This window comes from Dermochelys coriacea, chromosome 10 (assembly GCF_009764565.3).
Source record: "Dermochelys coriacea isolate rDerCor1 chromosome 10, rDerCor1.pri.v4, whole genome shotgun sequence".
NCBI classification, from domain to species: Eukaryota; Metazoa; Chordata; order Testudines; family Dermochelyidae; genus Dermochelys; species Dermochelys coriacea.
Window position 1 is genome coordinate 81,644,679 of NC_050077.1, and position 27,332 is coordinate 81,672,010.

At 38.3% G+C, this 27,332-nt stretch overlaps 1 protein-coding gene across 10 annotated transcripts in view; it reads left to right on the forward strand.

Annotated features, from left to right (window-relative positions):
- Positions 1-27,332, forward strand: part of MAP2K5 (mitogen-activated protein kinase kinase 5) — a 209,842-nt gene that overhangs the window by 21,891 nt on the left and 160,619 nt on the right. For all 10 annotated transcript variants that reach the window (XR_006274573.1, XR_006274574.1, XM_043493329.1 and 7 more), the window contains 5 exons: positions 8,137-8,206; positions 13,625-13,665; positions 14,434-14,501; positions 19,068-19,116; positions 24,845-24,909. Coding sequence is in view for 8 of the 10 variants with exons in the window: in XM_043493329.1 (XP_043349264.1) it covers positions 8,137-8,206; positions 13,625-13,665; positions 14,434-14,501; positions 19,068-19,116; positions 24,845-24,909 (293 nt within the window). In the remaining 2 variants the exon portion in view is untranslated. The remainder of the gene's footprint in view (positions 1-8,136; positions 8,207-13,624; positions 13,666-14,433; positions 14,502-19,067; positions 19,117-24,844; positions 24,910-27,332) is intronic.

Sequence of the window (27,332 nt, forward strand, 5' to 3'; positions counted from 1 at the left end):
TCTTGTTGCTAACATACCTGTAGAAACCCTTCTTGTTACCCTTTACATCCCTTGCTAGCTGCAACTCCAATTAGGAGATGTCTTTCATTTTGCTACTATAAAATTGTTAGTAGCTAAGTATATTATCTTTGCTGAAGGTTTTAAAATAAAAAAACATTTACTGTGAGTTTGAATGACAGACGTTATAAGTCATACAGACTGGATTATATATAGTCATAGACTGGATTTTGTGACTGGCTGTTTTGTAAAGCATTGTGTGTGTGTGTGTGTGTGTGTGCATGAATCCACATCTTTTCATATAAGTGTGTGTATGTGTGTGGATAGATGCAGACTCGTGTGTAGTAATAAAATGGCTAAAGGCCTGATCCATCATTTCCAGCAGGTGATAGGCAGAATGTTTGGATGTTTTTACTTGTTTTTGAACATATAGTAGCAAAAATTGAAAAAGGAAAACATTTTTAAAGACCTGACTCTGTAGAGCCTCCTTATCCAGAACTTCTGTGGGTTGCAAAGACTGCAAAATTTGTTTGTAGGAAGACTCTGATTGGTTGATGAGAGTTCTAAGTATGTATGCCTGATATAATTACAGAGGCTAGGACATGTTAGTGATTTGATACAAAAATCTAGTGCAAATATTTTATGTAGGGAATTACTTAGTACTTTTAAAAGTACAGTTACCAGATACACATGCTGCTGAGTTGAAAAACTGCATGTTTAGTCTCTGATCTCTAGTCACACACCTTACAATTTAATGTAGGCCTAAATAAGCACATCTAGAAATGTTCAGCTAATCAAATGTCCTGATTATTTGAAACTTCCAGTGTGTCTCTTTGATAAAGTGAAAAATGATCATGTGTGCTCCCATAATAACACATTGTTTCATTGTTACTACTACTGCAGGAGGTTTGGGGGTTATTCTTTTAGTATAATGTGACAACATTTATGGGTACTTCAGTGTGTAATGGGGCTGACAAATTTACACTAATTGTGAGCTCAGCTGTAAAAAGTATGTAAAAGGTCATAAGATGCCAGAATAATGTATAATAATGCTCATCTCAACTAACATTTTCTCTCTTCCCCAAAAGGGCAGTTATTACCGACTTAGATACTATCTGAGAGACTGTCAAACAAAGACATTTTCCTTCTGAAAACTCTCTCCAGCTAAAAGGAGAGGGAACAAGGGATGTTATTAAAATGAATGAAACCCCTATTTAATACTTCACATTTCAAACATTTTAACTATTTTTCCTTTTTTCTTTATCGTTAATAAAAGCTTAAAAAGATGTTTAATGATGCGTTTGCCATGGTACTAAGCAGGCTCAGGTGTCTATATACCACACCCTGAACCTTGTTTAACACGGTTTAAGGTTGGACAGTGACTGCGTTGTATTAACACCTTTGGCCCTTATGTTCCATTTAAATTAATACCTAAAGTAGGGATCTCTTAATTAGGGTTTATTGCTTTTTCACTGTGAACCCCGGAGTGGTAATCTTGCAGCCCTGCTTGGTTCCCTGCTCTTATGACCAGATTCAAGGATGAGAAATTATATCATCTGCCTTGTCTCTTGCCATTAGCAGATAGTGATATTCTCCTTTTGTGGGAAAGAGGCACCTTCTGTTTCATAGAGTGAAAACTAGAATGATTTCACTTTTTATCTTTCACAGAACTTCAGTATTGTGCTCATGGGTAAAATGACATGGAGTCCCTCTTCTTCATCTCTTATTTCCTTCCCCTCTTTTCTCTCTGCTGCTGTCCTTTGAATGGCATAGCTGATCATTGAGGTGTGTCTGATGTCAGCTAATGAAGTGGTTTGTGGGAGGGCAGACAGAGAAACATCACTTTTATATATTTAGACAGAAATAAATGGAGGACTGGAATACAGCAGACATTTTTATACTTGGGTTTAATGGTGGACAAGGTCATGTTTATTTTTTTCCTAGACCAAACATGTATAACAAAAGTTGAGAATGTCAGCTCCTTAGGCTTAAAGTAGAAATATCCTAGTATTTGTTGACATCTGAATGTTTTATGGCAATGTTTCAAAATCATCATGCCTTTTTATCAGATGTATAAAGAAATTTTGTATTAAAACTGAAAATGTTTCCTTTTTATAACTGAAATCTTATCAATTATTTAAATTGCTGAGCAACCCCAGGCTCTTGATGGTGCACATTTACATGCTGCATGTGACATGAAGGATACCTCATGCATGAGAATTTTGTCACAGAAGTTATTATGTAGATAAGTGTGCAAGATATTAAGCTACAATGGGACCATTCTGTGTTTTTGAGCTTTTTGTTCATGCGGTGTATTTTAAAGGGACAGTGAGAAGAAAACCAAAATTGTAATAAATTGTCCTGTAAAAAAATGTTGTCATTTTGTTGCCACAGAGACTTGTACTGAAGGAGTTCTGCAGCCAACTGATGTTGAAAATGCTGCTGTGATAGCTGTTTTATGAATGTGTGTCAACCAACAACCTGTTTTCATAGTGTTTCTTTCAAGATACTTTTCGGACACCAATGGAACTAAGGCTTTTTTCTCTGATATGACTGCCTGATGAACACTCTGTAAATTTTTAATTAAAATATGAAATGTTTTTTATTGTAAGAAAAATATTGCAAACCTACATATTCTGATCGTTGCTAATTAAATGAAGGACAGTGTTAAGCATTCTTTTGATATAACCATTATGATTTAAAACGGCCTTTTCCTCTATTGATTTGTAATATTCTCCAAGAAGCTTGAGGAAAGAATGTCTCTCTCCCTGTCAGTTTAGTTTTTCAACACTGATCAAGACCCTGAATTTTTTTAATCTGTATTTCTTGCTGAGTGCAAGCCAATGAGAATATAACACAGCATTAGGCGGTCCATGTAGAGTGATGAATAGATAGCATAGACATTGTTCATCCTAATTTATCTAGAGATATTTGAATACAGTAGAAGAAAGAAACTTATCCTCAATGTCTGATGACACTGGAGTTTTCAAGTATTATCAGATTGAAGATAGCTGATAGGGAATTAGCAAGCCACTATGGTTTCAATACTACAAACGTGGTTTACCCAGTCTTCTGCACTGTGTTCCCTCGGAGTCTTGCTCGAGATCAAAATGCCTTAAAATCATCAGATCATAACAGTTTTTGAAAATCACTTCAGTCATTTCTAATTACAATTGTAAGGAATTAGACTAGAACATACGATGGAAGACTTGTCAGCATAAGTCATGTTCCTGTGCCTGTCTCTGTGTGGGTTACGGACTTCATACATAAGCATTCATTGCCCAGTTCGTTTTAGTAACATGCAGAAGGCTTTCTTTGCTAGACCATGATCTTTTGATATCTGAGGAGATTACTTCTAGGAACTTCTATTCAGTTAAGCATTCCTTCTACTACTGAATACCGAGTGCTCCAGTTTCACTGTGAGATGTTGTTCTTAATGTCAGTGACTTAAGCCAGGAGAGTAAAAGAACTTCAGGTTCCAGATGCTGATTCACCTATTTGTAAGGTTCAGATCTTCTAAGGAGATGATGAATTAAACCTTTTTCCCACCCAACCTTCCCTCACTTGCCTTTCCATTCTGAAGAGACCAGACTATCTTCTTGCAAGTCTGATATTAAAAGAACTTTATCTGCAGAGGGGTAAAATTTTTGGACTCTACAGCGTTTTCTTTAAAAAGAAAAGGAGTACTTGTGGCACCTTAGAGACTAACAAATTTATTTGAGCATAAGCTTTTGTGAGCTACAGCTCACTTCATCGGATGCATTTTCCACCAAATGCATCCGATGAAGTGAGCTGTAGCTCACGAAAGCTTATGCTCTAATAAATTTGTTAGTCTCTAAGGTGCCACAAGTACTCCTTTTCTTTTTGCGAATACAGACTAACACGGCTGCCACTCTGAAACCTGTCATTATGCAAAGCTTTCTCTTTATTATTCTACTGGTTCAATAATGATACTTTCCCATGAGATCTGGCTATAACCAATCTATTCATTGATAATCCTCAAGAAATCTCTGGGTTTATTAGTGTCAAGTATCGGGGTAGCCGTGTTAGTCTGTATCATCTGTAGCATCTGAAGAAGTGGGTTTTTTACCCATGAAAGCTTATGCCCAAATAAATCTGTTAGTCTTTAAGGTGTCAACAGACTCCTTGTTGTATTTCTGGGTTTATTGACATGATACGATAAGGATACTTGCATTTTTTTCCAGCAGAGTTTTACAAATCACTACTTTGCAGGTTCGTCACTCTGGCATGAATCCAGGCCTATTGTAGAAGTTTCAGCATGTTAGCAATTGTAAGTGCCCAATTCTTTTGCCCTCCCAAATGCCTTAAGATTTATGGGATGCCTATAAATAATCTTGTTCCAGTCTGAGCCATTTTGTTTCTACCTGTTTTGTCTCTGATGTTTTACAACAGTTGGCTGTTTCAGTGATGCACATGATGGTTTCACATTCTAGCAGTCTGTCTGTTGTTTGGTGGTTTATAAAAACATCCTGGAGCTTTTTAGTCTCCAAGATTATGGCAGATTCATTCCCACTCTTGAAGAAAATAGTGAAGACAATAAAATTACTTGTTCTTGTTCCTAGAAGTGAGGTTGTTATGACTCTGTGGACATCCATCTGCCTTGCTGGCAGAGTTGGGGATAATCTTTTTGCAGGGCATGCTGCCTTTTTCTCAAAAAAATAATGCAATAAAACAAAAACAAACAAACAACCAGCAAAAAAATCCCTTACAAACAAAAAAACTGATGGTTAGAGGGGCTTATGGCCATCATCATCACTGGGGCTGATTAGCAAATGATGTAGGTAAGATTTAGCTACCCTAAAATACTGAAATTTTGAGAGTTCTTGTAAGTTGCATGCTGGGAGAATGGACTGCAGAGAGTAGCTCTGTTATAGCCTACATTCTAAGCCACTCATGGTAGTGGCTGGGCCTGATAGCAAATGTTTGTAGGGTTGGGAAGCTGCTAACGTCTTTCCAAGAACACTGACATGGTTCATTTTGCCATCAACACACTAAAGGTTTTGGAAAAGAAAAGTGAGTGAATTATTTTATAATTCAAATTAAATAATGAAATGAGAATACAGGTCCCTTCCATGCATGCAAGGTTTTGTGGTAGGAAAAGATGCTTTGTATCTGTTATAACCCTTTTATCGTTGAGGTTATTTGTTTGTGAACTTGACCATCAGCACAATCAGCTCTGTAATTAATTTGCTTTGTAATACACAAAGAGAGTTTGCATTATATTTATGGAAATATTGTAAGATGGTAATTGAAATTATTTTCTTATTATACATAGCAGTTAATTAAAGAAAGATATTAAGTAGCAGTGGAGCTACACTACCACTGTTGTCTTGTATCAGTATAAAAAGGAAGTAATTTTTTTGACAGCCACTGATTGGAAAGTTGCTTGCAGCCTTCTGGAAGCAAGGGGTACATGCTTTGGATCAATAACTGGCAAATTTTCCATTTAAAAGTACCTGAACAATGTTCCAAATAGCCACTGGCATCTTAATTTTCCATGGAAACTGAAATACTCGTATGTGGAGGACAAATCATTTTTGGAGAATTTTTCCAGACTACTTGTTAACAGTTATTGCTGTCCGAAAAGGTTGACAGCTGACATGATTGATATTTCATTTACTTGTCATCACTGAGTAATGGAGAAGGCCACATTACTATTTTTTCTAAAGAAGCGTAGTCTCTTGAACATTTGGTTTAGTTTATTATTCCAGAGAGTATGTAGTATGTGCTTACACTATATGTATATGTGTTGGGGGTCCTGACATATTACTAAAAGTAAGGAAACACATTTTCTTTACAGCTTTGGTCAGCTAGAAAGCAGAGTAATCTTTTATAGCCCCATGGCTATTAGATGCTAGATGCCTTTGGGGGAGGGTCGGGGGTAGGCAAAGATCTTAACTTGTTATTCATTACCGCATGATATAAAATAAGTCTACCGGGATAGTTTCCTTTCTTCCTGCAAATCTTCCTCCTGATCATTTTAAAATTGTATATTTTTGAGATTAATAACTTTACTCTGTATAAGCACAGTGGGAGCATGTGTAGCAGGATTATTTAAGAGACGTGTACAGTAATCTTGACCCAGATAGCCCTTCAAACATGCTTTTATATCATGCAGGGATGGGGCTAACGAGAACCCAACACCTCCAATAGTTTTTTCCCCTACTAACACTTTTCAGGAGGAGTGTTCTTCCTGTTCATTCTCATAGGAGAGAAATGTGGAGATAGCAAATGCCTTCTCTTTCTTAGCAGGTTAGAATCTTAGAACTGTAAAGGAACATTGAAATAGGGCCCCAATCCTTCAAGTGAGTCTGCACATGGAGACTTTTGTGTTCACTCAGAGCCACATTGAGAACAGGACTAAGTCTGTAATCAGTTGTAAAGAAATCTGTGCCTGAAGGTGAAGCTAGAAGACTTGAAGCTTCCGGAATTCAGTTTTGTGACTGCATGTATGATTTTACGCAATGAAAGCATGTATTGTGCCCTAAAGCAATCTTAGTGACCTGTCTTACAGCCTGTGCTCACTATATTCATGTAGTTGCTCCCTTTAAATACTTAATTTGATGGCATTCAATAACAAGATGAAAGAAAACTATTTACATAACAATAAACCAATCCTTATGTTGATTTGCATTATGTAAACATCAAAAAAGTTTGTTTTATGGTAAGTCATTGGTATGATCAGAACACTCATACCTGACACCATAAAGATGTACAGTATTCTCTGTTTAGGTTAAGTAGTGTCAGCATAGGTAACAGCATCATAAAATACTCATCTGAGAATACTATCATTCTAAAATCTTCGGGCCAGACCCTCAGGTGGTGAAAATGAGCATCAAAGTCAATGGAGCTATGCTGACTTACAGTGGCTGAAGATCTGACTCTCAGTCAACATTTTTGTTCTTAAGATAGGTAAGTTGCAGTTGGAACATGCTTCGTACTGTGTTTGAATTCTCAACACTTCCCATAGTCAGAGAGATGCACTGGCAAAAACCAGTGAGGTCAATCTCCTCGCCATAGCAGGATTGTTTCTTAAAGTACATGTTCCGGTGTTTTGTCTAGTGTTGTTCTTCAGTGTCCCATGTAATGGAGCTTACGACATTTCCCAGGGGACATTTTTTCTAAAGGCAATGAAATATTCCCAGATCTCCAGCCTAAATGTCCCCTTTCCTTATTTTTCATCCATACTCTGTAATTCTTCTCCTACCATGCTATTTCCTTTCCATGCTTGGTATTCACGGCCTTCAAATATTTACAGACTGTTATGTAGCCTTGTTGTCATCTCTTTGCCAAACTTGTATTTATGTATATATGGTAGCTGTCTCATCAACTACTCACGCCAGCCACTAAAAAGTCAGGGGCTGTGGTCTGAGGTCCACCTAACTTGACAATGTCTTTCTGGTAATTAAATAAGCTGTGGACATATGTTGTAAGTGCCACTGCTCTGGAGTCCGACACACAGGGACCATATTACCTCTCTGATTTGTGTGGAGTGATACCTTTGGTTATGCAGCCCAAAGCCGCATTTACTGTTTCATATCATATTGGCAATTCATGGCTAACTTTTGTCTATCCATTGTCATCTATTGGTCTCATTCAGAATGACTGCTTTCCAGGTTTCTCTTCCCCATTTGCTCTTTCTATCTTGAATTATTTTTCTAGAAATATAGTAGTTGGTATCTTTCCAGGTTTAATTTCATTGTATTTTGTTTGTTTGTTTGTTTTTCTAATCTCTCTTGGTTCCTTTGTATTATTTCTGTCTCATAACCAGTTATCACAATTACTCCCAATTTACTTACTGCTGCAAATTTTGTTAATGTTCTCCTTATTTGATGCTAATGTAGATGTCAGATAAGCCTGAACCTATGATGGTCCTATGGTACAATAGTAGACTACTCCCCTCGAGTCAATGTATTACTGATTATCATTACCCTTTGTTTAATGTTCCTTCATAGTTGTTTTGTTGTGTGGACAGTACAAACAGTGGGAATGTATTTTGGAGAATGATACGTGTAACTGCAATTTTTTAAACCCTAAGAAATACCATGAATTCAACAACCTATAACACGATTACTACTGTTCATATGTTATTGAATAATCTCTGTAATCTCTTTTCAGTATTATACCACTGTAATGGAACAGCAAGTAAATGGACAGTTAATAGAACCTTTGCAGATATATCCAAGAGGTAATGCTTAACAACTTCTAATTAGCAATGATTATATCAGTAAGATGTTTCATCAACAGTTATGTTTTCAGAAAGTTTAAATGCACATAACATGAAGTTTACCTCTTAATTTAGATAAAATCATTAAATATTGTCAGGATTGTAGTGAAAACTAGTTATTGCACATAAAATAGCTTATTTACTGGAGTAAATTAAACTGACAAGTTTAGTTTGCATAGTACATATTTACATACATTTTAAAAAAATCATTGGTGGTGGTATAGTTTGTGTGTATTCAAAGCCAAAGCAGTTGAATAACTCAGGTTCTGGATGCTTCTTATGACCCTTGTTGAGCTGTTGGCAATTGGTGACAGAATCAAAATAATGGAGTTTTATACACAGAAAATACCCAGTTATGTAGGCATTGATTGAAGAAAGTATCTCTGTTTAGCACAACATTTAGTATGTGCTCAAGTATTCTCCTGAATTCAGAAGACTTAATTACATGCTTTTGTGCTGGGTTGCTATTAAAATAAGATTTCCTAGGTCCTAAACAAAATCATAGGCAACTGTTTGGATTTTGGATACGTACTTTTCTCTGAGAACTTGGGTAATGGTTAAAAAGAAGAGCATATTACATAATCCTTCTAATTCAAATGTTCTCAGTATCTAGTTTCTGCATCTGTGGTTCTTAATTGATGAAATGGATAAGGTTTAAATTCTCCAAGTAAATCTCCCAGAAATAAATTAATTGAAATAATTAAGAATTAAAATCTTCTCTGTTAACTGATACTGTACAAATAATCATACTATGAGTTTCCCAATTAAATATTCTAGACTTTCATTACTTATAACTCTGTGAAGTTTTAATTGGGCAGCTAACCAACAGGCCTTTGTAACACATGCTATTAAGGTCTCAAAAGGAGGCTGTTTCTGGTGGTAGGTTAGTGAGCTGCTATGGGAAGATGCTTAAAGGAGAAATATTGGGACTTTTGCATCTCAGTCTAGCAGGGGCTGAAATAGCAGAGGATTCTTGTAAATTCTAGCCATGGAAAGAGCTCATGCATCACTAGATTAATTCCTCGCTGTTATAGTGGGTTTTCTGAGTACAAATGCAGCTATAAAGAAGGAAGTGTGTGTGTGTGTGTGTGTGTGTGTGTGTGTGTGTGTGTGTGTGTGTGTAATACATAAACACACACACATTCGCTCACTCTTGCCTGTTTATAGCTGCATTTGCATTCACACATTGTAATGAGGTTTCAGGGTAGTATAGTATCTAGTGCAGGGGTCGGCAACCCTTTGGAAGTGGTGTGCTGAGTCTTCATTTATTCACTTTAATTTAAGGTTTTGCTCGCCAGTAATACATTAACATATTTTGGAAGGTCTCTCTCTATAAGTCTATATATTATATAACTAATCTATTGTCGTATGTAAAGTTAACAAGATTTTCAAAATGTTTAAGAAGCTTCATTTAAAATTAAATTAAAATGCTGATCTTACGCTGCCAGCCCGCTCGCCCTGCTGCCAGCCTGGGGTTCCGTTCACCTAGGCCGACAGCAGGCTGAGCAGGGCCCTGGCTGGTAAGGGGCCGGCAGCCAGAACCCCAGACCAGCAGCGAGCTGAGCGGGACCGGTGGCCGGGACCCCAGACCAGCAGTGGGCTGAGCGGCTCAGCCCGCTGCCAGTCTGGGGTTCCGTCCGCCGGCTCCTGTCAGCCAGGGTCCCAAGTGCCGGCCCCGCTCAGCCCGCTGCTGGTCTGTGATCCCGGCCCTGGCCACATAGAGTGGGTACCTACCTTCTCCCTGGTTCTAGCCCATTCTCTTCCTCTCTCTCTGCACTGAGCTGAGGGTGGGAGTGTGCTGAGAACAGGGCTAGGAGTGAAGGAGCAGGCTGGGGGTTGGGGTGCAGGGTCTGGCCAGGAGCTAGAATGGGGGGGCTCAGGGTTGGGGCAGGAGGTTTGGGGGTGGAGTGCTTACCTAGGCAGCTCCCATTTGGTGCGAGGGGTGCAGGTGGGAATGTGGGGGTGGTGTGTGCAGGAGCTCCCATTTGGTGCTCAGGGTGGAGGTGGGAATGTGGGGGGTGCAAGAGTCAGGACATGTGGTATGGGGGGTCTGGGTATGTGTGGGGGGTGCAGGAGTCAGGGCAGGGGGTTGGGGGCATGTGAGCAGGAGCCAGGGCTGGGTGTGTGTGAGGGGGGGTGCAGGGGTCAAGGCAAAGGGCTGGGACTGTGGGGTCGTGGGGGTGCTCCAGCCCCTGCCCTGAGCAGCTGATGGCAGGGGGCTGGAGGGGATGTGCCCTGATTCCACCCCACGCTGCGGCTCTGCTTCTCCTCCTCCCTCCCAAGGGCCATCAGCTGATCAGCAGCAGGGAGGGAGAGGAGGAGGGGCAGGGACCCAGCATGCTGTGGGAGGAGGAGGGCCAGGACCCCACACACCGGGGGAAGAGGCGGAGGAGAGGGGAGCTTGCCTGCTCTATAGCAGCAGCCGGCAGGACCAAGTTCCTTCACCTTACCCCGGGGGGGTGGGGCAGGATTCTTAATGGCACGCTGCTGCCTGCTGGGTCCCGGCCTGGGTTCGGCAGCAGGCTGAGCGGGGCCGGTGGCTGGGACTCGGCAGGCAGCAGCATGCCATTAAAAATCGGCTCGTGTGCAACCTTTGGCACCCATGCCATAGGTTGCCGACCCCTGATCTAGTGTGTATGTACACATGCGTGCACACATGTTCCCTGAACAAAACCAGAGACCTATTTAATATCTTGTGAGATTAGAGCACCTGTGACACATCCCCTTGTTTGGAGTTGTGTGAAGAAGGTTCGAGAGCCCCTTGTTGCATATTTTGTGATGACCAATTGCAAAAGAGAAAATATTGAAATCTCATGTGGCCAGAGTATATGCTGCTTTGGCAGCTGAGCCTTCAAGGGGCTGAACAGCTCAGAAGGGCTGAGCATTGTCATCTTACTTTGAAATCAGTGGTGGTTGTTTGGAAGTTGTTCAGTACCTTTCACGGCTGAGTCCCCAAAGGGCCACATGGAGATTACAAATCAGACTTTATGTTCTATAAGTTTGCCTTTTGGACCATTCCTTCAGTACCTGCGTTGTAGTTCCTGCTCTCCCTCTCCATGGGAGTGCCTCTTCTCTCTTCCATGTATGCCTTTTTTTGGGCATTGTTCTTTGATCTTTTGGATTCACTTATCACCTCTCTGCTGACAACTTGCCAATCTCCATTTCCACCTGTGATCTTTCATCCTTTGTCCAGTCATGCCATCTCCTCTTAGATGGCTTGCCACCACCTCGGGCTGAGCCAGTCCAAAGCAGAGTTTCTTCTCCTTCCTCCCAAACTTTCTCTGTTAACCCCTCTGTTCTCCTTGTTGCTATGCTTGTAACCTTGCTGTCATCTCTGACTAATTTTTCTGCCTCTCTCTCATCCAAGCTCCCACTAAGTCCTGCTACTTCTTCCTCTACAGTAGTTGAACAAGTTCCCATTCCCCTCTTTTTTTTCCAACCAGTGCTCTAGCCCAGGCTCTTCTCTTCCATCTGTCCAAAACTGTCCTAGGAAAAACGCTTCACTTTCTTGTCATTTTGGTCATGTCTCCCTTCCCACTGCCTTTTGAGTCTTCCTAGTGTCATCTACCTTTTCTGCATGTAATTTGAGCTTCTCTTTTTCTTTCAAAATTCTTCACAGTTCCACTCCTCCCTGCCTTACTGTCCGCACTCGATTCCATACATACAAGCCCCTCATCTCTTTTGCTGACATCATTTTAACCTTTTTGAGGAAGGCTCTCCAGTGCTACTCTGTAATCAAATCATTTCTGAAAACCAACCTGTTCCATGAAACCAGCCAACACTGATGTCTATGTGCCATGCATTGTTGCCTTAACTGTGCTGTACCTGTTACATATTATAAGCTCTTGGGGATAACGAATTTGTATTTAGTATATTTTACCCATGTTGTAAAACGCTATATAAATAATAATTGCCAGATTTTTTTTAAACCCATCAAAAATATATGTTTGTTTTGCCAGTGGGTGACTCTTTTTTTGTATTTTTTTTAACAGCTCTGAAAGCTTACATTTTCCATGCTCTCCACTGATTATATATTTTTGTGTTTTAAGGTCAGATCACTTCTTCAGCAAAAACCTAGATAAAGGGTTTCTTTGAAAAATGCTTCAACCTTTCACAACAGTTATCTTAATTCTGCTTACGGTGGTAGCTCAGGAGAAAAATATTTTAATTAAATACTATCCATTCTTTAATTCATGGTAAACAAATAATTTATTACAGTGTTTATGGACAGTGCGCTTCTTATTCAAACACTATGAATTTTGTTACCAAAGTATTGTGTTTCGGGCATCAGGGCAGATGACATTTGACATGTCTTTTATTGTTTGTTCAAAATTTGATTTCCATATTTCCATTTCTGAAGACATGTAAACTAAATTGGTTGGTAAACTTTAAAATTACGCTAAAAATTTATCCATTTCCCTCCTCCCCAATCCTGGATGAAATAATATTTAGCTTCTTTAAGAATATAATGGCAATTTCTAATGCACACAGCCTGGCCTAACTGATGTGTTTAATAACTATCATCTGTGTCCTTTTGACTAATAAATAGCACTGTTTCCTGCTGTCAAAAAATGGAGTGAAATACATGTGCATCTGAGAGAAAAATCAAATTCATCCCTTCCCAGACAATCCATCAAAATTGACAGGCCCTTTACCGTACAATTTGTAGAGCACTGTAGTTTTAAAATGGGAATTGTCTGTAACATGTAGCTAGAAGCCTGTGTGGTTTTAACATTTGACAAAGGCACATCCACTGAATGGAAAAAAACATGGTAATATATTGTTTAAGAGGCTTTAAGAAAATACCTTTTCCCAAGTAGGACTTCATCTTTAAAGCTAGACATCATAAAAAGATGTCAGGATTTGCATGTAAACAAATAATGCATCATCTTTTATTCTATATTTAATGCATTCAGTCGTCTGCTTCCTTGGTCTTTGAACTTTGTTCCCCAACCAGTTTTTCCCACATTAAAACACACAGTGGCCTGTTTGTTAACATAACTAAAACAAAGTCTCTCTAAAAGAATTTAGTTAACTGCAGTACATCATGTAGGTAAACAAAAAAAGATAGTGAAGGCATCTGAATTAAGAAATGAATCTAATCATTTTAGCCCAGTTATCTTGATTTTGATGTGTTTTAAGCAGAAATTATAATTTATATTAGACAATGTCAAAAAGCTCTTAGCATTTATAAATGCTCAGTCCCTGCAAGTTAAAAATCCTGGCTCACAGTTCCCGCTCTGGGTCTTAGGCGGCACTTTTCAATCATTTCTCGCTGCTAATTTTGGTGTCACCCTCATTTCTTTTTAAAAGATTCATTTTGAGCAAATTTGTAAATGGCCCTGATGTGTTCTACAATTTAGTCAATTACTGTTTCAGCCTGCAAGCCTCCTGGGAAACGCAACATACATGGCCTGAAGGTACGAATTTCAATAATTGTTTCAGTAAAGTTAGATGGATTTGTAATGCTGTGTTCCACTTATTGAAATGTCAAATAAAACTGCACTTTTTTGAGTTCTGACAAGCAGATTTTTTTTATGCGTGTGGGACAAAGATTCATTTGCTTGGTATTGGCTGCAATATCTGAGTGTTGTATACAGTTGTATTAATAACTGAAATGTGTTTTGTTTCTTCCCTTTGTTAATAAGCTTCTTACATATTAACTCTGCTATTAGTACCAATTTGCAAAGAGGTCTTTTGAAGGGAGAAACACCATATTCATTTGATTTAATTAATTTATATAACCTGTTAAGCACACAACCAAGTTGCAATGAAATCCTTTCGGGACATTTATTCAATTCATTCATATATACTTCCTAACTTTCTACTGTAATCATACATATATTCTCTGTTCTGAATTGCAGGAAACTATAGGATAATTTTTATAAAATAATTGTTTATCTCTTAATGCATGTCTTAAAGGGAATAAAATGGCAGTCTTACTGTGTATTTCTGTTTTTCTGTATTATTTAATTAAGGATTTAAAATGTAAGGAAATAGTATACTGAAACCCATCAGTTATATAGTATCCTAACCTACATACAGACTAGACCTCAATGATGGGTATGCCTAGCAACAAGCTAATTAACCTTCATAGTGAAATGAGAAATGCATGGCAAATTACAGGTTAATTAGAATGGTGTCCTCTGAACACAAACGACTGATAGAGATTCTTTCTCTGCCTGCAGGTAAATACACGAGCAGGGTCTGCTAATAATAGCAGCTCAGCAGTCTCGGATTCCCTTCCAAGCAATAGGTAAGAGTCAATAGTGGATGTGGATGTTTTTTATTAAAACAAAATGGAACATGAGAAGTGATTGGTGCATAGTAATTAATGGTATCAAACTTGAAATGTCAAATAACTTCATCAGTATAATCATTGGGAGTTAAGGAGCACAATGGGAAAGAAAAAATAATGTAACCTGCCCTGTAGAACTTGTTACACTCCTATTACAGGTGTTCAGTAAACCTATTTTCTGCTGATAAAGCTCTGCCTTTATGGGATATTTCAGATGGCTTCATCCTTCATATGACATTGACATACTGTATATGGTTGAGCCAGAAGTTTTAGTTATTTAGCAGGCTTAGTCATTCATTGGATAGCTAATTCAAAGTGGTTTTGCTGAAAAATTTGGTCCTGTTAGATTTGATGCTCAATTTAATAGCCTTGCTAGCATGGGCTGGGATTTTGGAAGGATTCTAAGGGTATTAAACTCCCAGATACCATCAAAATGCAATGTGATTTGGCTGTCTAACTCCCTTAGATTTCTTTCAAAATTCTAGCTATGGATTTAATATTACATCTTATTGCCTGTGAATGAGAGAACTGTTTAATATTGGAAAGGTAGCTTCTACTGCACCACAGTACAGCCTTGTAATTCAAAGGCTCAGTATTTTAATTGGAATTTATACATTTTATGAGTGCCCTTTCTATATAGCCCTGCACAAAATGTGTCCCCTTCTCTTTTTAAAAACCCTCTTTTAAACAAGCTGACAAAGAACAATACTAGCATGTTAAGATACGATCTGTTCATACTTGAATGGAAGCAGTCTTCTGTTGGTACCTGCTAACATTGCAGTCCTATTTGCTTGATATGTGTGATGCCACCTAGTTATCCACTGGGGAGAGCAGAAGTACATTACAACATTGGAGACAACGCAAAGATCATGATATAGTATGTAGCCAGACTCTGCAAGCCCCAAAACCACTTAAGGTGCCCCAGTCAGTGAGCACCGCTAGAGACCTTGACGAAAGAGAAATCAAGCACTTTAGGCAAGTCTGCTTTGGAGAAATCTTGGTTGCAGTAACTCAGTGACGTATGCTGAATATCACAATTGTGAAGATGCAATCCACGTCCTTTGGAAGAAAATATTTACTGTTTTCAGTAGCCTACGTTGTACACTAAGCTAAGTAAATACTCTTCCTCTCCTCAGCATTCAGTAGTTTTCAGTACACCATGTACTTTGAGATGGTTCTCAAAGTGCACTGAAAATGAGTCTTCTAGAAGATTGCATCATCTTGTCTTGGTTAATTGCCATTCCTTTTCCAAAACCTTTTGCACTAGGAGTTGTGTTTTTGAAGTAATTGAAAGTCTCTCTTTGTTTCATGTTCACAAATTGTTAGTCCTGAGAGATGACAAGATCAACTTGTGTTTCCTTGGAAAACTTAATCTTTCTTTAAAGTAGTCTGGGAACAAAAGGCCTATTGAAGAACAAAGCCACCAAATATGAAGTCTCTATTTTCACTGTTCCTGTTAGTAGTGATCTATGATCAAGACACATGCACCTTTCAAAATTATATTATTGTGTTTGGGGTATTTTTGTTCAAGTTCACTAATGTGTCTGAGAGGATATTTCTAGTGGTACTGTTGTCTAGGCTGCATGTTGTGTGGGAGGATGAGGAGATCAGGTTGTCAGGAAAACAGGGGGAGGCCTTGATATTTTGGGAGAGGAAATTACCTCGGAATCAATGATAGCAATGCATATTTCACTTTTGCAAAATAGTTTTCAGTTACCAAAAACACAAATACAACTGCAGCAGTTAGTTGTGAATATCCCACTAGAAGTGTAATGTCTGTGACTATATCTAATCCAAGATGGCTGGTACATGAGACAATTGTGTTGATAAAGGGAGAGGTTATAAAAACAAATTGAGGTGGAAATAAAATTTCTTCCTTCTACACACACAGACGGGGTGCTGGAACAATTTTTATAGTGGGGGTGCTGAGAGCCATTTAACCAAACTGTAAACCCTGTATATAATGGAAACCACTTCAAGCCGGGGTGTGTGGTAGCACCCCCAAAACCCCTAGTTCCAGCACCTGTGCATGTAGAGGATGGGTTAATTAATTAGATTCTGGCAAACACTTTCCAATTAGGCTGTGTAAGACACCAATATTAAACAAGGTTCTGAGCACCTGCTGTTCTCATAAAATCTGTGGGTGTTGGAGGTTCTCGGTTCTCAGAAAATCCATTTAGTTTTGTTTAGGTGCTAAATATGGATTTAGGGACCTTACTTTAAACACCTAAGGATGAAAATCTTGACCATGTACTTGAATTTTTACCACTGACAAAGCACCACTTTTATCCTTATTTTCAAGTATTAAAAAAAAAAATTGTAATCCAGTCAGAAGTTTTATCTCTTTAGCCCTCCATGGTAGTCCATATTTTACTTAGTTCTTGACAGACCAATCATTATATATATAAAATCTGAACTTCTTGTATATTCTAATAAAATGGGCATGCTCTCTAGAAAGGCGTCATGCTATGCATCATGCTGGTACTTGTTCATTGCTATTTCATTTATTTAATGTAGTCAAGTTTCCAAAAGCTACGAGCTTCAATTAAGAATTTAAGTTTACGTCTCAGAGTAAATGGTACCAATATTGTTCTTAATTTTTTTTATTTGTATTTTCTAAAACTTGCCCTCACGTCTCCAAGTTTCTGTGACTGCACCAAATATATATTTTAGAACCTTCAGATGCATGTTCCACTATATCACCTATGGTGTTTTAAAATATTTTGACTTATATTTTATGGTGAAATACAACAAAGATTTATCCGACGAATTTATCATAATAGCTTTCAGGGCACTTCCCATGCTAGATTGGTAATGAAATCAAGAGGAAGGATAAAAATTAATTGTAACTTCCTCAGGCTTTCTGGAGTTTTAGTAGTACTTTATTTATATTACAGTGGAGCCAAGAGACTCCAACCAACGTTGGGGCCCCATTGTTCATACACATAAGAAGACAGTCCCTGTCCTGAAGAGCTTACAGTCTCAATAAATAAAACGGACACAGGAAGGATGTTTTCCCCATTTTGCGGATGAGGAAGTGAGACACCGAGAAATTTAGAGATTTGCCCAAAAGAAGTTCGTGTCAGAGCCAGGAATTGAAACCTAATCTCCTAAGTCCCAGTCTAACCTTAAGTCTTGCCCTAACCCCAAAACTGTCCTTCCTCTTAAGTGTTTGGCTTTTAATTTATACATTTTTTTTCAAAGGATTAAATTTTGCCCTCCATCACTGTACACGCATGCAACCTTGTTGTCTTCAGTGGGTATACAGTGGCTTTTTTCATTAGAATACATTTGGGTTTGGACTGTATTTTTCTTGTAAATTTATCTGAACATCCTCAAATTCTGGGGCTCCACAAGTTCAGAGATGTTTAGTTGTGGTGCTTGATCTATTATAACGAAGGGGCTGGCTGTGAAATACAGATCCAGTTTTGGAATCCCAACACCTTAAAAAATACCTTTCAGATCTGAGGGCTAGTCTACACTGGCAATGCTAAAGCCACCTCCACGAGGGGCGTAGAGGTGCACTGTCTACAATGGCGCTTTACAGCGTTGAAACTTGCTGCACTCAGGTGGGTGTTTTTTCACACCCTTGAGCCGGAAGGTTGCAGAGCTGTAAATTGCCAGTGTAGACAAGCCCCGAGTCTATTTCTGCTCAGAACAAGTCATCTTATCTGCTGTACTCTGTTGAAGATGGACTTCAAAATGAGTAGGATTTATAAAAATACAGCAGTCTACAGTAAACATTATGGGCTGAATTAATCAATGGTTTAAGCTGTTTCAGCTCCTTTGACATCAGTGCAGTAGTGCCAGCTTATGCCAGTGGTCAGTTTGGCCCAGTAACTGCTGAGGAGGTCAGTTCCTCGTACATAAAGTATATTGCATCTGAAGAAGTGGTGTTTCACCCACGAAAGCTTATGCCCAAATAAATCTGTTAGTCTTTAAGGTGCCACCAGACTCCTTGTTGTTTTTATAAAGTATATTAACCATCTCATTGTAACACATTGTGGTTGAGTAACATAGACCTACATTTATAAATTACTGAATCTGCCTTTATAGCTTAATGTATTGGTAAACAGAGATATAATTCATACTGTGTACGTTTTAAGATATCAAGAGATGAGACCTTACTGGGTTTTGAACTGAGCCCTGCAGCCGAGGAAAACTGAAGGAAAACTGTGTGTTTTTTCGTACTTTATTATAAAACACTTGCTGGCAAGGGCAGCTTTGTTTTATTGACAAATGTTAGGCTGTATTTTGAAGAGTAGGATGGTCAAATGTCTGTCATTATCTAAACTGCTTTGTAAAAGTGAAATAAATCTTGATAATCTTGAATTTTCATTCTTTCTGGACTTTTGGCATATGCTGTTTGAGAAATATCAGGCTTAGTCTGTGTTGCATAAAGTAAAACATATTCAGCATGCCTAACCATAAGCAAAGGTGCTCTTTTGTTGGTGGATACGGTTTTAACTCAGTTTCATAGACTGAAACTGTAGTCATGGAAAACAATTGTTTTGTATTTTTCAGCTTAAAGAAGTCTTCTGCAGAACTGAAGAAAATATTAGCTAATGGCCAGGTAGGTGCATTAAATTCAGACTTGGGTACATGTATGAATTGTTACTGCTTATATATCACAGTGATTGGCATACTACACATAAGTAGAGAGATGCTTACTGCTCATTTAGTTGTAATGTTCCCTTTTTAAACCTGAAGTGGAGAGACCATGAAAACCTTCATGATATGGATGAGTTATGTGTCTTGATTTACTTTGATTGCCACAGCAATTTGCTTCCATTTCTCAAAAGGTGAGAATCCGATTTAGCTCCGAATAAATTTAAGCACCTTACACACATGTTGCGCTGCAGCCACAATTTAGGGGAAGAATGTTAATCAGCTTTGAGAAACTAAATCAGCTGCTCAGTTGTTAGAATGACCTTTGTATTTTCAGGGCAGTAGGCACATAAATATTTAGCAGGCTTTTGCAAGTGGTAAGAGAGAACATTCCTTCTTATATTATTTGGAGCTGGTTCATATGCTGCATTATAAGAGTAAAGTTGTGGAAGACTTCCTTATCACCTACTCTTCTCTGCTCCAGGCATTTAGATCCTGATGTCCAGACCTGAATAGTTTACACTTTCAGTTGATGGACCAATGGACCCTTTAGGGCAGTCATTTCTCACCAGTTTTGATTCAAATAGATAGATCCAAAGTTGTATAATGACTTTAAATATACACTGCTAAATTAAGCTACCTAAAAGAATACCGGATTCTTCAGTAGCAACATAAATAAGTTTTAATGTTTGTCATAGTGAACCCCCTTTGATAGCCTTGGAGGCAGGCACTTGTCCATTGCCATCAAGTTTGCCTATTAGGCTATATTGACTGAGACATCTGTGTCACCGCAAATAAAAGACTCTTATTGATTTTCTTAACTGTTGTTCACTTCCCCTCCATGTTTCGAAGGCTGAAATCTTAATTATCTCAGATGCGTATTCAGTGCCTTCACACAGTGACCTCTCCAAGTCTCATTGGCATTTCATGAATCAAGTAGTTGTAGTTGAACGTGTCAAGAAGATAAAGGCTGGTCTTCATGCTTGTCCTTCAGTATCACCTGTAACACGGTGATCTAATAAATGAGAGTGCCTCTTTAAAAGGTGATTCTAACAGCATCAGCACTGCCGCCTTGCTTATTTGGCACTGAATCCTTTGAATACAGCTTGGAATATATTTTTAAGTTTGTCAGGATTCCTAATACAAAGCCATATTTGAACAAATTGATTCTTGCCAGGAAGGTCTGTTTATAATTTTTAAAATATTTATAAAATAGCCAAACAGATAACTTTAAATTATATGAGTACCAAAAACATGCTTTTGAGCTTTTTAGTGAAATTTGGCAAATACTAATCCATAATATAAGAGAGAGCAATTTGGGAGTAATTTTTAGAAAATGGAATAACTGAACATGAATAAGATCACATAATCATGAATGGGTGAATATCCTGAATCTGACATTTTGACTTGTTGAAAGAAATAGAAATAAAGGCATTTTGCACAGCTGGATTTTAGAAAGTTAAAGGTTACCTATTTTAAAAATTCTCCTATATAAGGAAATAAAATAGCTAAAATCTATTAGTGATAGTAAAGATTTGACTTATGCCCATCAAAGAAAAGAAATTCAGAATTAGTGTTTTAATGCTACCCTTAATTTGCCATGCTGTGATAAGGAACTAGACTGTAAATCTCCAAAGAGGAAATGCTCTCTGTTATATTGCAACCTTTTGTTATTCAGTAATTAGGCACAACTGTATAAACTGGGGACAGATTTTTGTTTTAACTTTGACTTTCCTTTCATTTTGGAGTTTGTCACACTTAGCATTAGTTTAACATAGTGTTTTGTGTGGTTTATGTTTTTAAGCATTAATGATGATATTCCTTTCCACTAGCCTCCACTTAGGTTTAATAAGAAATTCATATTAATCATTAAAAGAAGGGGACATGATTCTTCAAGATAATCAAATATTGGCAGGTTAGAAATAGCTTTCTGCCTAGGTTCATTGATATAGGTTATGTGATATAAATATTTATTTCTTTTCTGTCACTCAGAGTAAATGCCACCAATTGATTCAGCATTGATATAGTGTCAACAGTTCATAAGAAACATTTGACTGGCTTGTGTTTTCCGATTAGTCTCCGCTCTATAAAGTGGGATTTACTAAATCTCTTCAATTGTCTGCTCATAGAGTGTGACCGCTTTCTGAAACCATTACTACTTCGATTTGTAAAGCAAAGGTACAGCTATAGGACTTTGCTTCTGTCAGAGCTTTACATATAAAATAAGGATTAATTGAGCATTTTGCTTTTAATGATTTACAAGAGAATAGATGCTGAGTCTTTCAGAGACAGCAGATCTAAACAAAGAGTGTTTTGTTTGCTGACCCATAATTGAAATCTGTTTTCACTTTTTCATTAATTCTGTTAATATCAGCATCCAACCAAGTTTGGCTTTGAAAGTTTAATATTCTAGTCCTTGCTGTGGAGTCATTGTTTTTATATTATCATTTTGTGATTGAGGATTCAGTTTTCCCAGTAAAATACATAACTCACTAGGTATTTTTTGGCATCTTTATTTGTTTCAATAAATCAAGCTTTATGTCTGTAAGGTTTTCTGGTGTATATTTGCTCCACCCCAATATCTATTTCAACATCAGTTTTGCGCTGATCCTTTGTGCGTAACTGTCAAGGAATGGTGCCAGATTGGCAGTGAAAGGCATGCAGAATGAAAGTGGTGTAACATCACAGCAAAGACATGGCTAAGATTATTCACTTTTTACCAGTTAGCCAAATGCAGAAGAAAAGGGAAAACACTGGTATAAAATAACCCTTTGCTGATTCTTACAAAATAAGCTTGCATAATTAAAGGGAAAAAAAAAACCTCCCAGAAGAGCTAATGTATAGTTAGTTATGGCTATGTAGGTTTTCTGTGTTTCTTACAGATCTTTAAAAAAAGGAGTACTTGTGGCACCTTAGAGACTAACAAATTTATTAGAGCATAAGCTTTCGTGAGCTACAGCTCACTTCATCGGATGAAAGCTTATGCGCTAATAAATTTGTTAGTCTCTAAGGTGCCACAAGTACTCCTTTTCTTTTTGCGAATACAGACTAACACGGCTGCTACTCCTGAAACCTTACAGATCTTTGTTTACAATAGAGTCTAAAGATGTCTTATTCTGTTATTGCAAAGTCAGTGAAGTGTAGAGTTCTGTAGTTTTGAGTCAAAAAATTCCTCAGTGTCTGCGTGTGTTCTAAGCTGATGAGTCACACACTGTGGGTGAAATTCAGTTCTGTGCGGGGGGCCTGGTATTAGGCATCTATGACTTAAGCCCCACTCGCCTATTATCTCACCCTGTATAAGGTGCCAATGCAATATTTTAAGAGGGGAGAATTCCTTGCAATTTTTTCCTCTTGAGTTGCATTTTTTTGGTGAAATATAATTATCAGAGTTTTTCAGCCTTAGTTTTAATACTTAATTGGCCTTTGGGTACTAGTCTTTATATATCTTGAAGATTTGTGGTGCAGACTTAACTGCAAATAGACAATTTATGTGGACGTAACTTCTGCTTCAATGTACTTCCAGTTATCTCAGATCTCTCAAGCTTCAACCTTGGAAATATATAGGAGAATAAATATTTCCTTTGATAAGTGAGTACTGGATTTTCTTCAGTTGGTTGAAGAGCAGAACAAAATATTTAAAGCGTCACTGTTAGTGATTCAAAAACAGATGGTTTTTAATCGATTAAAAACTCAATTTTTTGCTGTTGAAACTTGCTGAAAGTTGACGTTTTAGAGGTTTTTATTGCATGTAGCACTTAAGGCCCGACTCTGCTCCTATCTTCAATGGTGTAGAATAAGGCTTTTGGAGTGGGATTTTCAAAAGCGCTGAAGCGACTAGTAACTGAGGTCCACTCACCACTGTGTGCCCCCTTGTGGCCAGGCATGGCATCATAGCTCTCACCAGGCTAGTGCCCCCTACTGATGATCACTCTGGCACTATGGTGATTTCTCTATCAATGACTCAGACCTCTGGCTAGGTCACAGTCTTTAGTTCACTCTTCATGGGGTCACAGTTGTCCAAATTAAATATTCCCCAAAAATGTCTTACCACAAAAACAGAACCTTCTGCCCTCCCGGGGGCTATTCCTCAGCCTCCCTCCTGTTTGATCAGGGTCTCTGCCAGGCCTCCCAGCCTGGAGACTTTCTTCCCTCCTGCAGGAGCCGCCTTGCTCCCTGCAATCACTACAGATATAGTGGCAGTTTCCTGGGCTTCTCCCCTTTCACTGCCCCTTCCTGCTCTGAACTTCCAACCTTTTTAGGAACCTCCCTCCAGCTCTTTCCCCAGCTGGGCTTTATCCCTACTTAAACCTGGCTCCTTTTACACAGGAATCGCCTGATTCTTCTCATGTGCAGCCCATTCTTTAATCAAGGTTGGCTTAGCCTCAGGCTCTCCAGCCCACATAGAGCAAAACACCCTGTTATGCAATATAAGAGCACAAGTCCCATTTGATTTTTGGTGGGACTTGTGCTTCTGAGTTACTCCGGTGTTTTTTAAAAATCTCACCGTTGGTTAATAAAATTAGCACGAAGTTTTTTAGTAGCTGGAACAACTTGCACAAAATTAATAATTTGGTGTTAAACAGAATATAAATAATCCAGGAAATTAGTCTTTTTTAAAGATTTTGTGGTAGATTGCTAACAATATAATTTAAAATCTGAAACTATCCAATCTTGATTACTTTCTATAAGTATTAGTCAATTTAGCTTCCCTATCTTAGTTTAGGAGACATTACTGTGGATCAAAATTTATCATAATTGAAAGAGTTGTTTTAAAATAGACATACACTATTGTCAAAAATGGCTTTGGTGCTTTTCAATACTCAGTTGCCTTATTTACGATGTCCAGTGTAATATTCACTTTTGTATAGGAGAAGTGGGGTTCCTGGTTTTCAATCTGATCCAGTAAGTCAACAAGCAAAACTGAACTAAGCTTTTATACAATATAAAAGAACCAAAATTCCCATGTTCACAATGCACAAAATTTCCTGGTGTCAGGAGAGCAGATCCTAAAGCTCCATGTGGCTTCGGAGGTGTTCACAGGCTCTGACTTCCCACTACCCTGTCTGGAAACTTGTCCCTGGGAGCACTAAGCATCCAAGGTAGCAATTTATTGTATAACTCAAGGAAAATTGTGTGTGTTCAGCACCAATTAAAACCGAATTTTTATTTGTTGCAGGATTGTGGCCTTAATTAAGCATTTGTATATAAACTGTAGCAATTCTACTGATACAAACATATCATCCAATTAGTATCAATTATGCTGATTCTACACTAAACTGTAAATGGACCCAAGTAAACTTTTCTGGCCATATTTAAGATGACAATGTTGGCTGGTTTGCTTCCTCCCCCTCACAACTTTGGCTTTGGCTATGTGCGGTGCTGGAGACCCCTTTCCTATCAGTATCTATGACCTGACCCTCTTGAGCTATGTTATATCATTCCATTTTGACACCTTTTATCAAACTTTAATGAAATGACCCAGGCAAACAAATTGTCATTAAACTTTCCATCACTTTGTCCCTTGGTATCGTCTTTTATAAATTGGACAGCAAATGTTGTATTGATCTTCTCGTTCTTGCAGCTGAACTTGAAATGACCCAGACTGCTTGTTGTTTATGGCCTAGAGTTGCTTTTCCTTGACATTTCCATCCACAGCATGACATCTTTCTTGTTTTTCTTTCTTTCTTGTGGAGATGAATGAACAAGACATACAGTATCGAGAGGTCCTCGGTCATGGCAATGGAGGCACGGTCTACAAGTGAGTGTTGCATTTCGCTTAAACTTCTTGAAAACAAAATTTAGCAAATCTGTCTCCCTCAGGTGTGCAGTATGATGGTGGATGGCCTTTTCTGACATATGGTAAAAGATCTTAAAATACAATATATGTAATTTAGGCTTTTCCAGAAATTCTCTTTTTCACATATGCTTTCCAGATCTGTCGAAATATTTGTTTCTAGGTGCTATGAGGACTGGTGTGTTCTTATTATCTTCTTAATATTTAGAGTTTAATCACTCCCTGGGTGACAAGTTAATGGTCCACAAGTGCAAGTTTAACTAGCCTGAAGCATAATGCATTTTCCTTCCCTCTTTTTAATACTGTTGTTCTTGCTTGCTTACCATACCCATTGGTAGTTCATTGCTTGCAGCGACACCAATTGGATGCAAAGCTGTTATGATACCATTGCTCTGCCTTTCTGCAGCACTACAAAATTAATAACCCTCCCCCATTTCTGTTGTATCCACTTCCCTCTCCTGTAAGAAGCTCCACACACAGACTGATGAATATGTTAAGTTATAAACTCCCCCAAATTTTGGTAGTGATGCTTATACCCTGAAGCCAGTTTTAATTTTAATATTGTAAAGATTATAATAGCAAAGAAATAGTTTTCTCAACGGGAAAGTCTTTCTCATGTGTAGTGGAAAGTTTAAACTACATAATGTAATATCTGGTACTTAATAGTCTGCAGTGGTGTATGAAAAATATTCCACTAGGAATTAAAAAATCCATACTTTGTAAGAAAGCCCTGAGGGAGTAATAAGGTTTCCTCCAGAGAGCTATTTACCATATACAGTAACATGGCATCCCATTTTGATCTTGTTTATACCTTACACATTTTAACTTTGATATTAACTTTTTTAAAAAAAGTTTTTAAAACCACAACACATTTATTTTATTTTTTAATTGGTTGCCAACTTTGCTAAGCTCCTGCTTTCTGTCTCCTAACATGAATTTTAATAAAAATGCATTTTGGAGTAATTATCAGAGAAAATCCAGATTTGTTATGAATGTTAACATATTTCCAAAATCAAGTCAACCTAGTGCATGGAAGGTGGTACAAAGACCTATCATGTTCTCTTATTTGTCTTCTGGATATTACTTATTCTCTAGACCTGTAGATTTCAAACATATGTTTTGTAGTAGTGATATGCTTTTTTTCTCTTTATATTGGTGAGAGATCATGGATTGATGCATTTTACAGATCAATCTATGGCTGCTGCTTCTTTGGAGAGAGTTGCTTTTCTTCTTTCTCAACTGGAGGATGAGAGCACAACCCATTCTGGAGCGAGGATTGTTCTTAGAGAGGGAATGGATGAAGGGTGTGTGGGGGGATTGGAACTTCAAGGTCAGGACCAGACATAGTGAAGGAGAACTATGTTTTGTTTCTTGTGGAGGGCATGGAGGAAAAAGGAAAATCTTAGCATGCAAGTTCCACTCATTAAAACCACATCTCATTGTTTCCCAATATTAGATCACCTTCTTGGAAGAAGTGGATCTAATAAGGGGCAAGTAAGGAGATATTGTCAGCAGGCACTATTCTTAGCCTAGTGCAGGATAAAAGATTTACCATTGTCGTCATTCTCTAAGATCTGACTGGAGCCTCAGCAAGATTGTCTAGTACAAATTGGCAGGATTGTTGCACAGTACATAATTGCAAAAGGCCACTTTGGCACATGGCCTTGTTAACCAAGTACATAGCCCTGCTGATCTCACCATATTTGCTTAACTCTGTTTCATAAATAGACATGTCTGTATCTCTCTTGCTTCTGCATCCTTAACATAGAACATGGGGTGCACTTGTCACACACAGACACCTTGTATGTATGTTATACATATACCTTGGTTGTGCTGTGGCCTTCACACCCATGCTGTTTGTGCATCACCTGACAAAGTGTGTTATGGAGTTGATTAAAGAGACAGAAATCCTACTACTGCCCCTCTGAGAAGGCAGAAGATAGTGATGGAAGAAACATGTTTGGCATCAGTGGGGAAGGAGAGAGGCTAAATAAAGTGTGGAGAAGGGAAAGCAGTGATGGAAAAGTAGAAAGAAGAGAGGGTAAAAGGGGTGGGGTGGGAGCGGGAACTGCTATGAGGTGTTAGCATAACTAAAGGCTTGATCCATAGCCCACTGAAGTTGATATTAGTGGGCTTTGCATGAGGACCTAATGGTGTACTTAGCTGCTGCCCTGCTCCTAAGGGATGGCTGCATTTTAGGCCCAATGTGTGTATGTAGTTTATAAAGTATTGTGACATCCCTGGGGGTGGAAGCTTCTATATACATGTCAGATATTTGTATAATAATGCCACATATACAACACATGTTCCTTAGAATCCATATAAGAAACTTGGATAAAACGCTAGGCAGCATCAATTCTGCCTGGTATGCCTTTGACGTTCTTTAC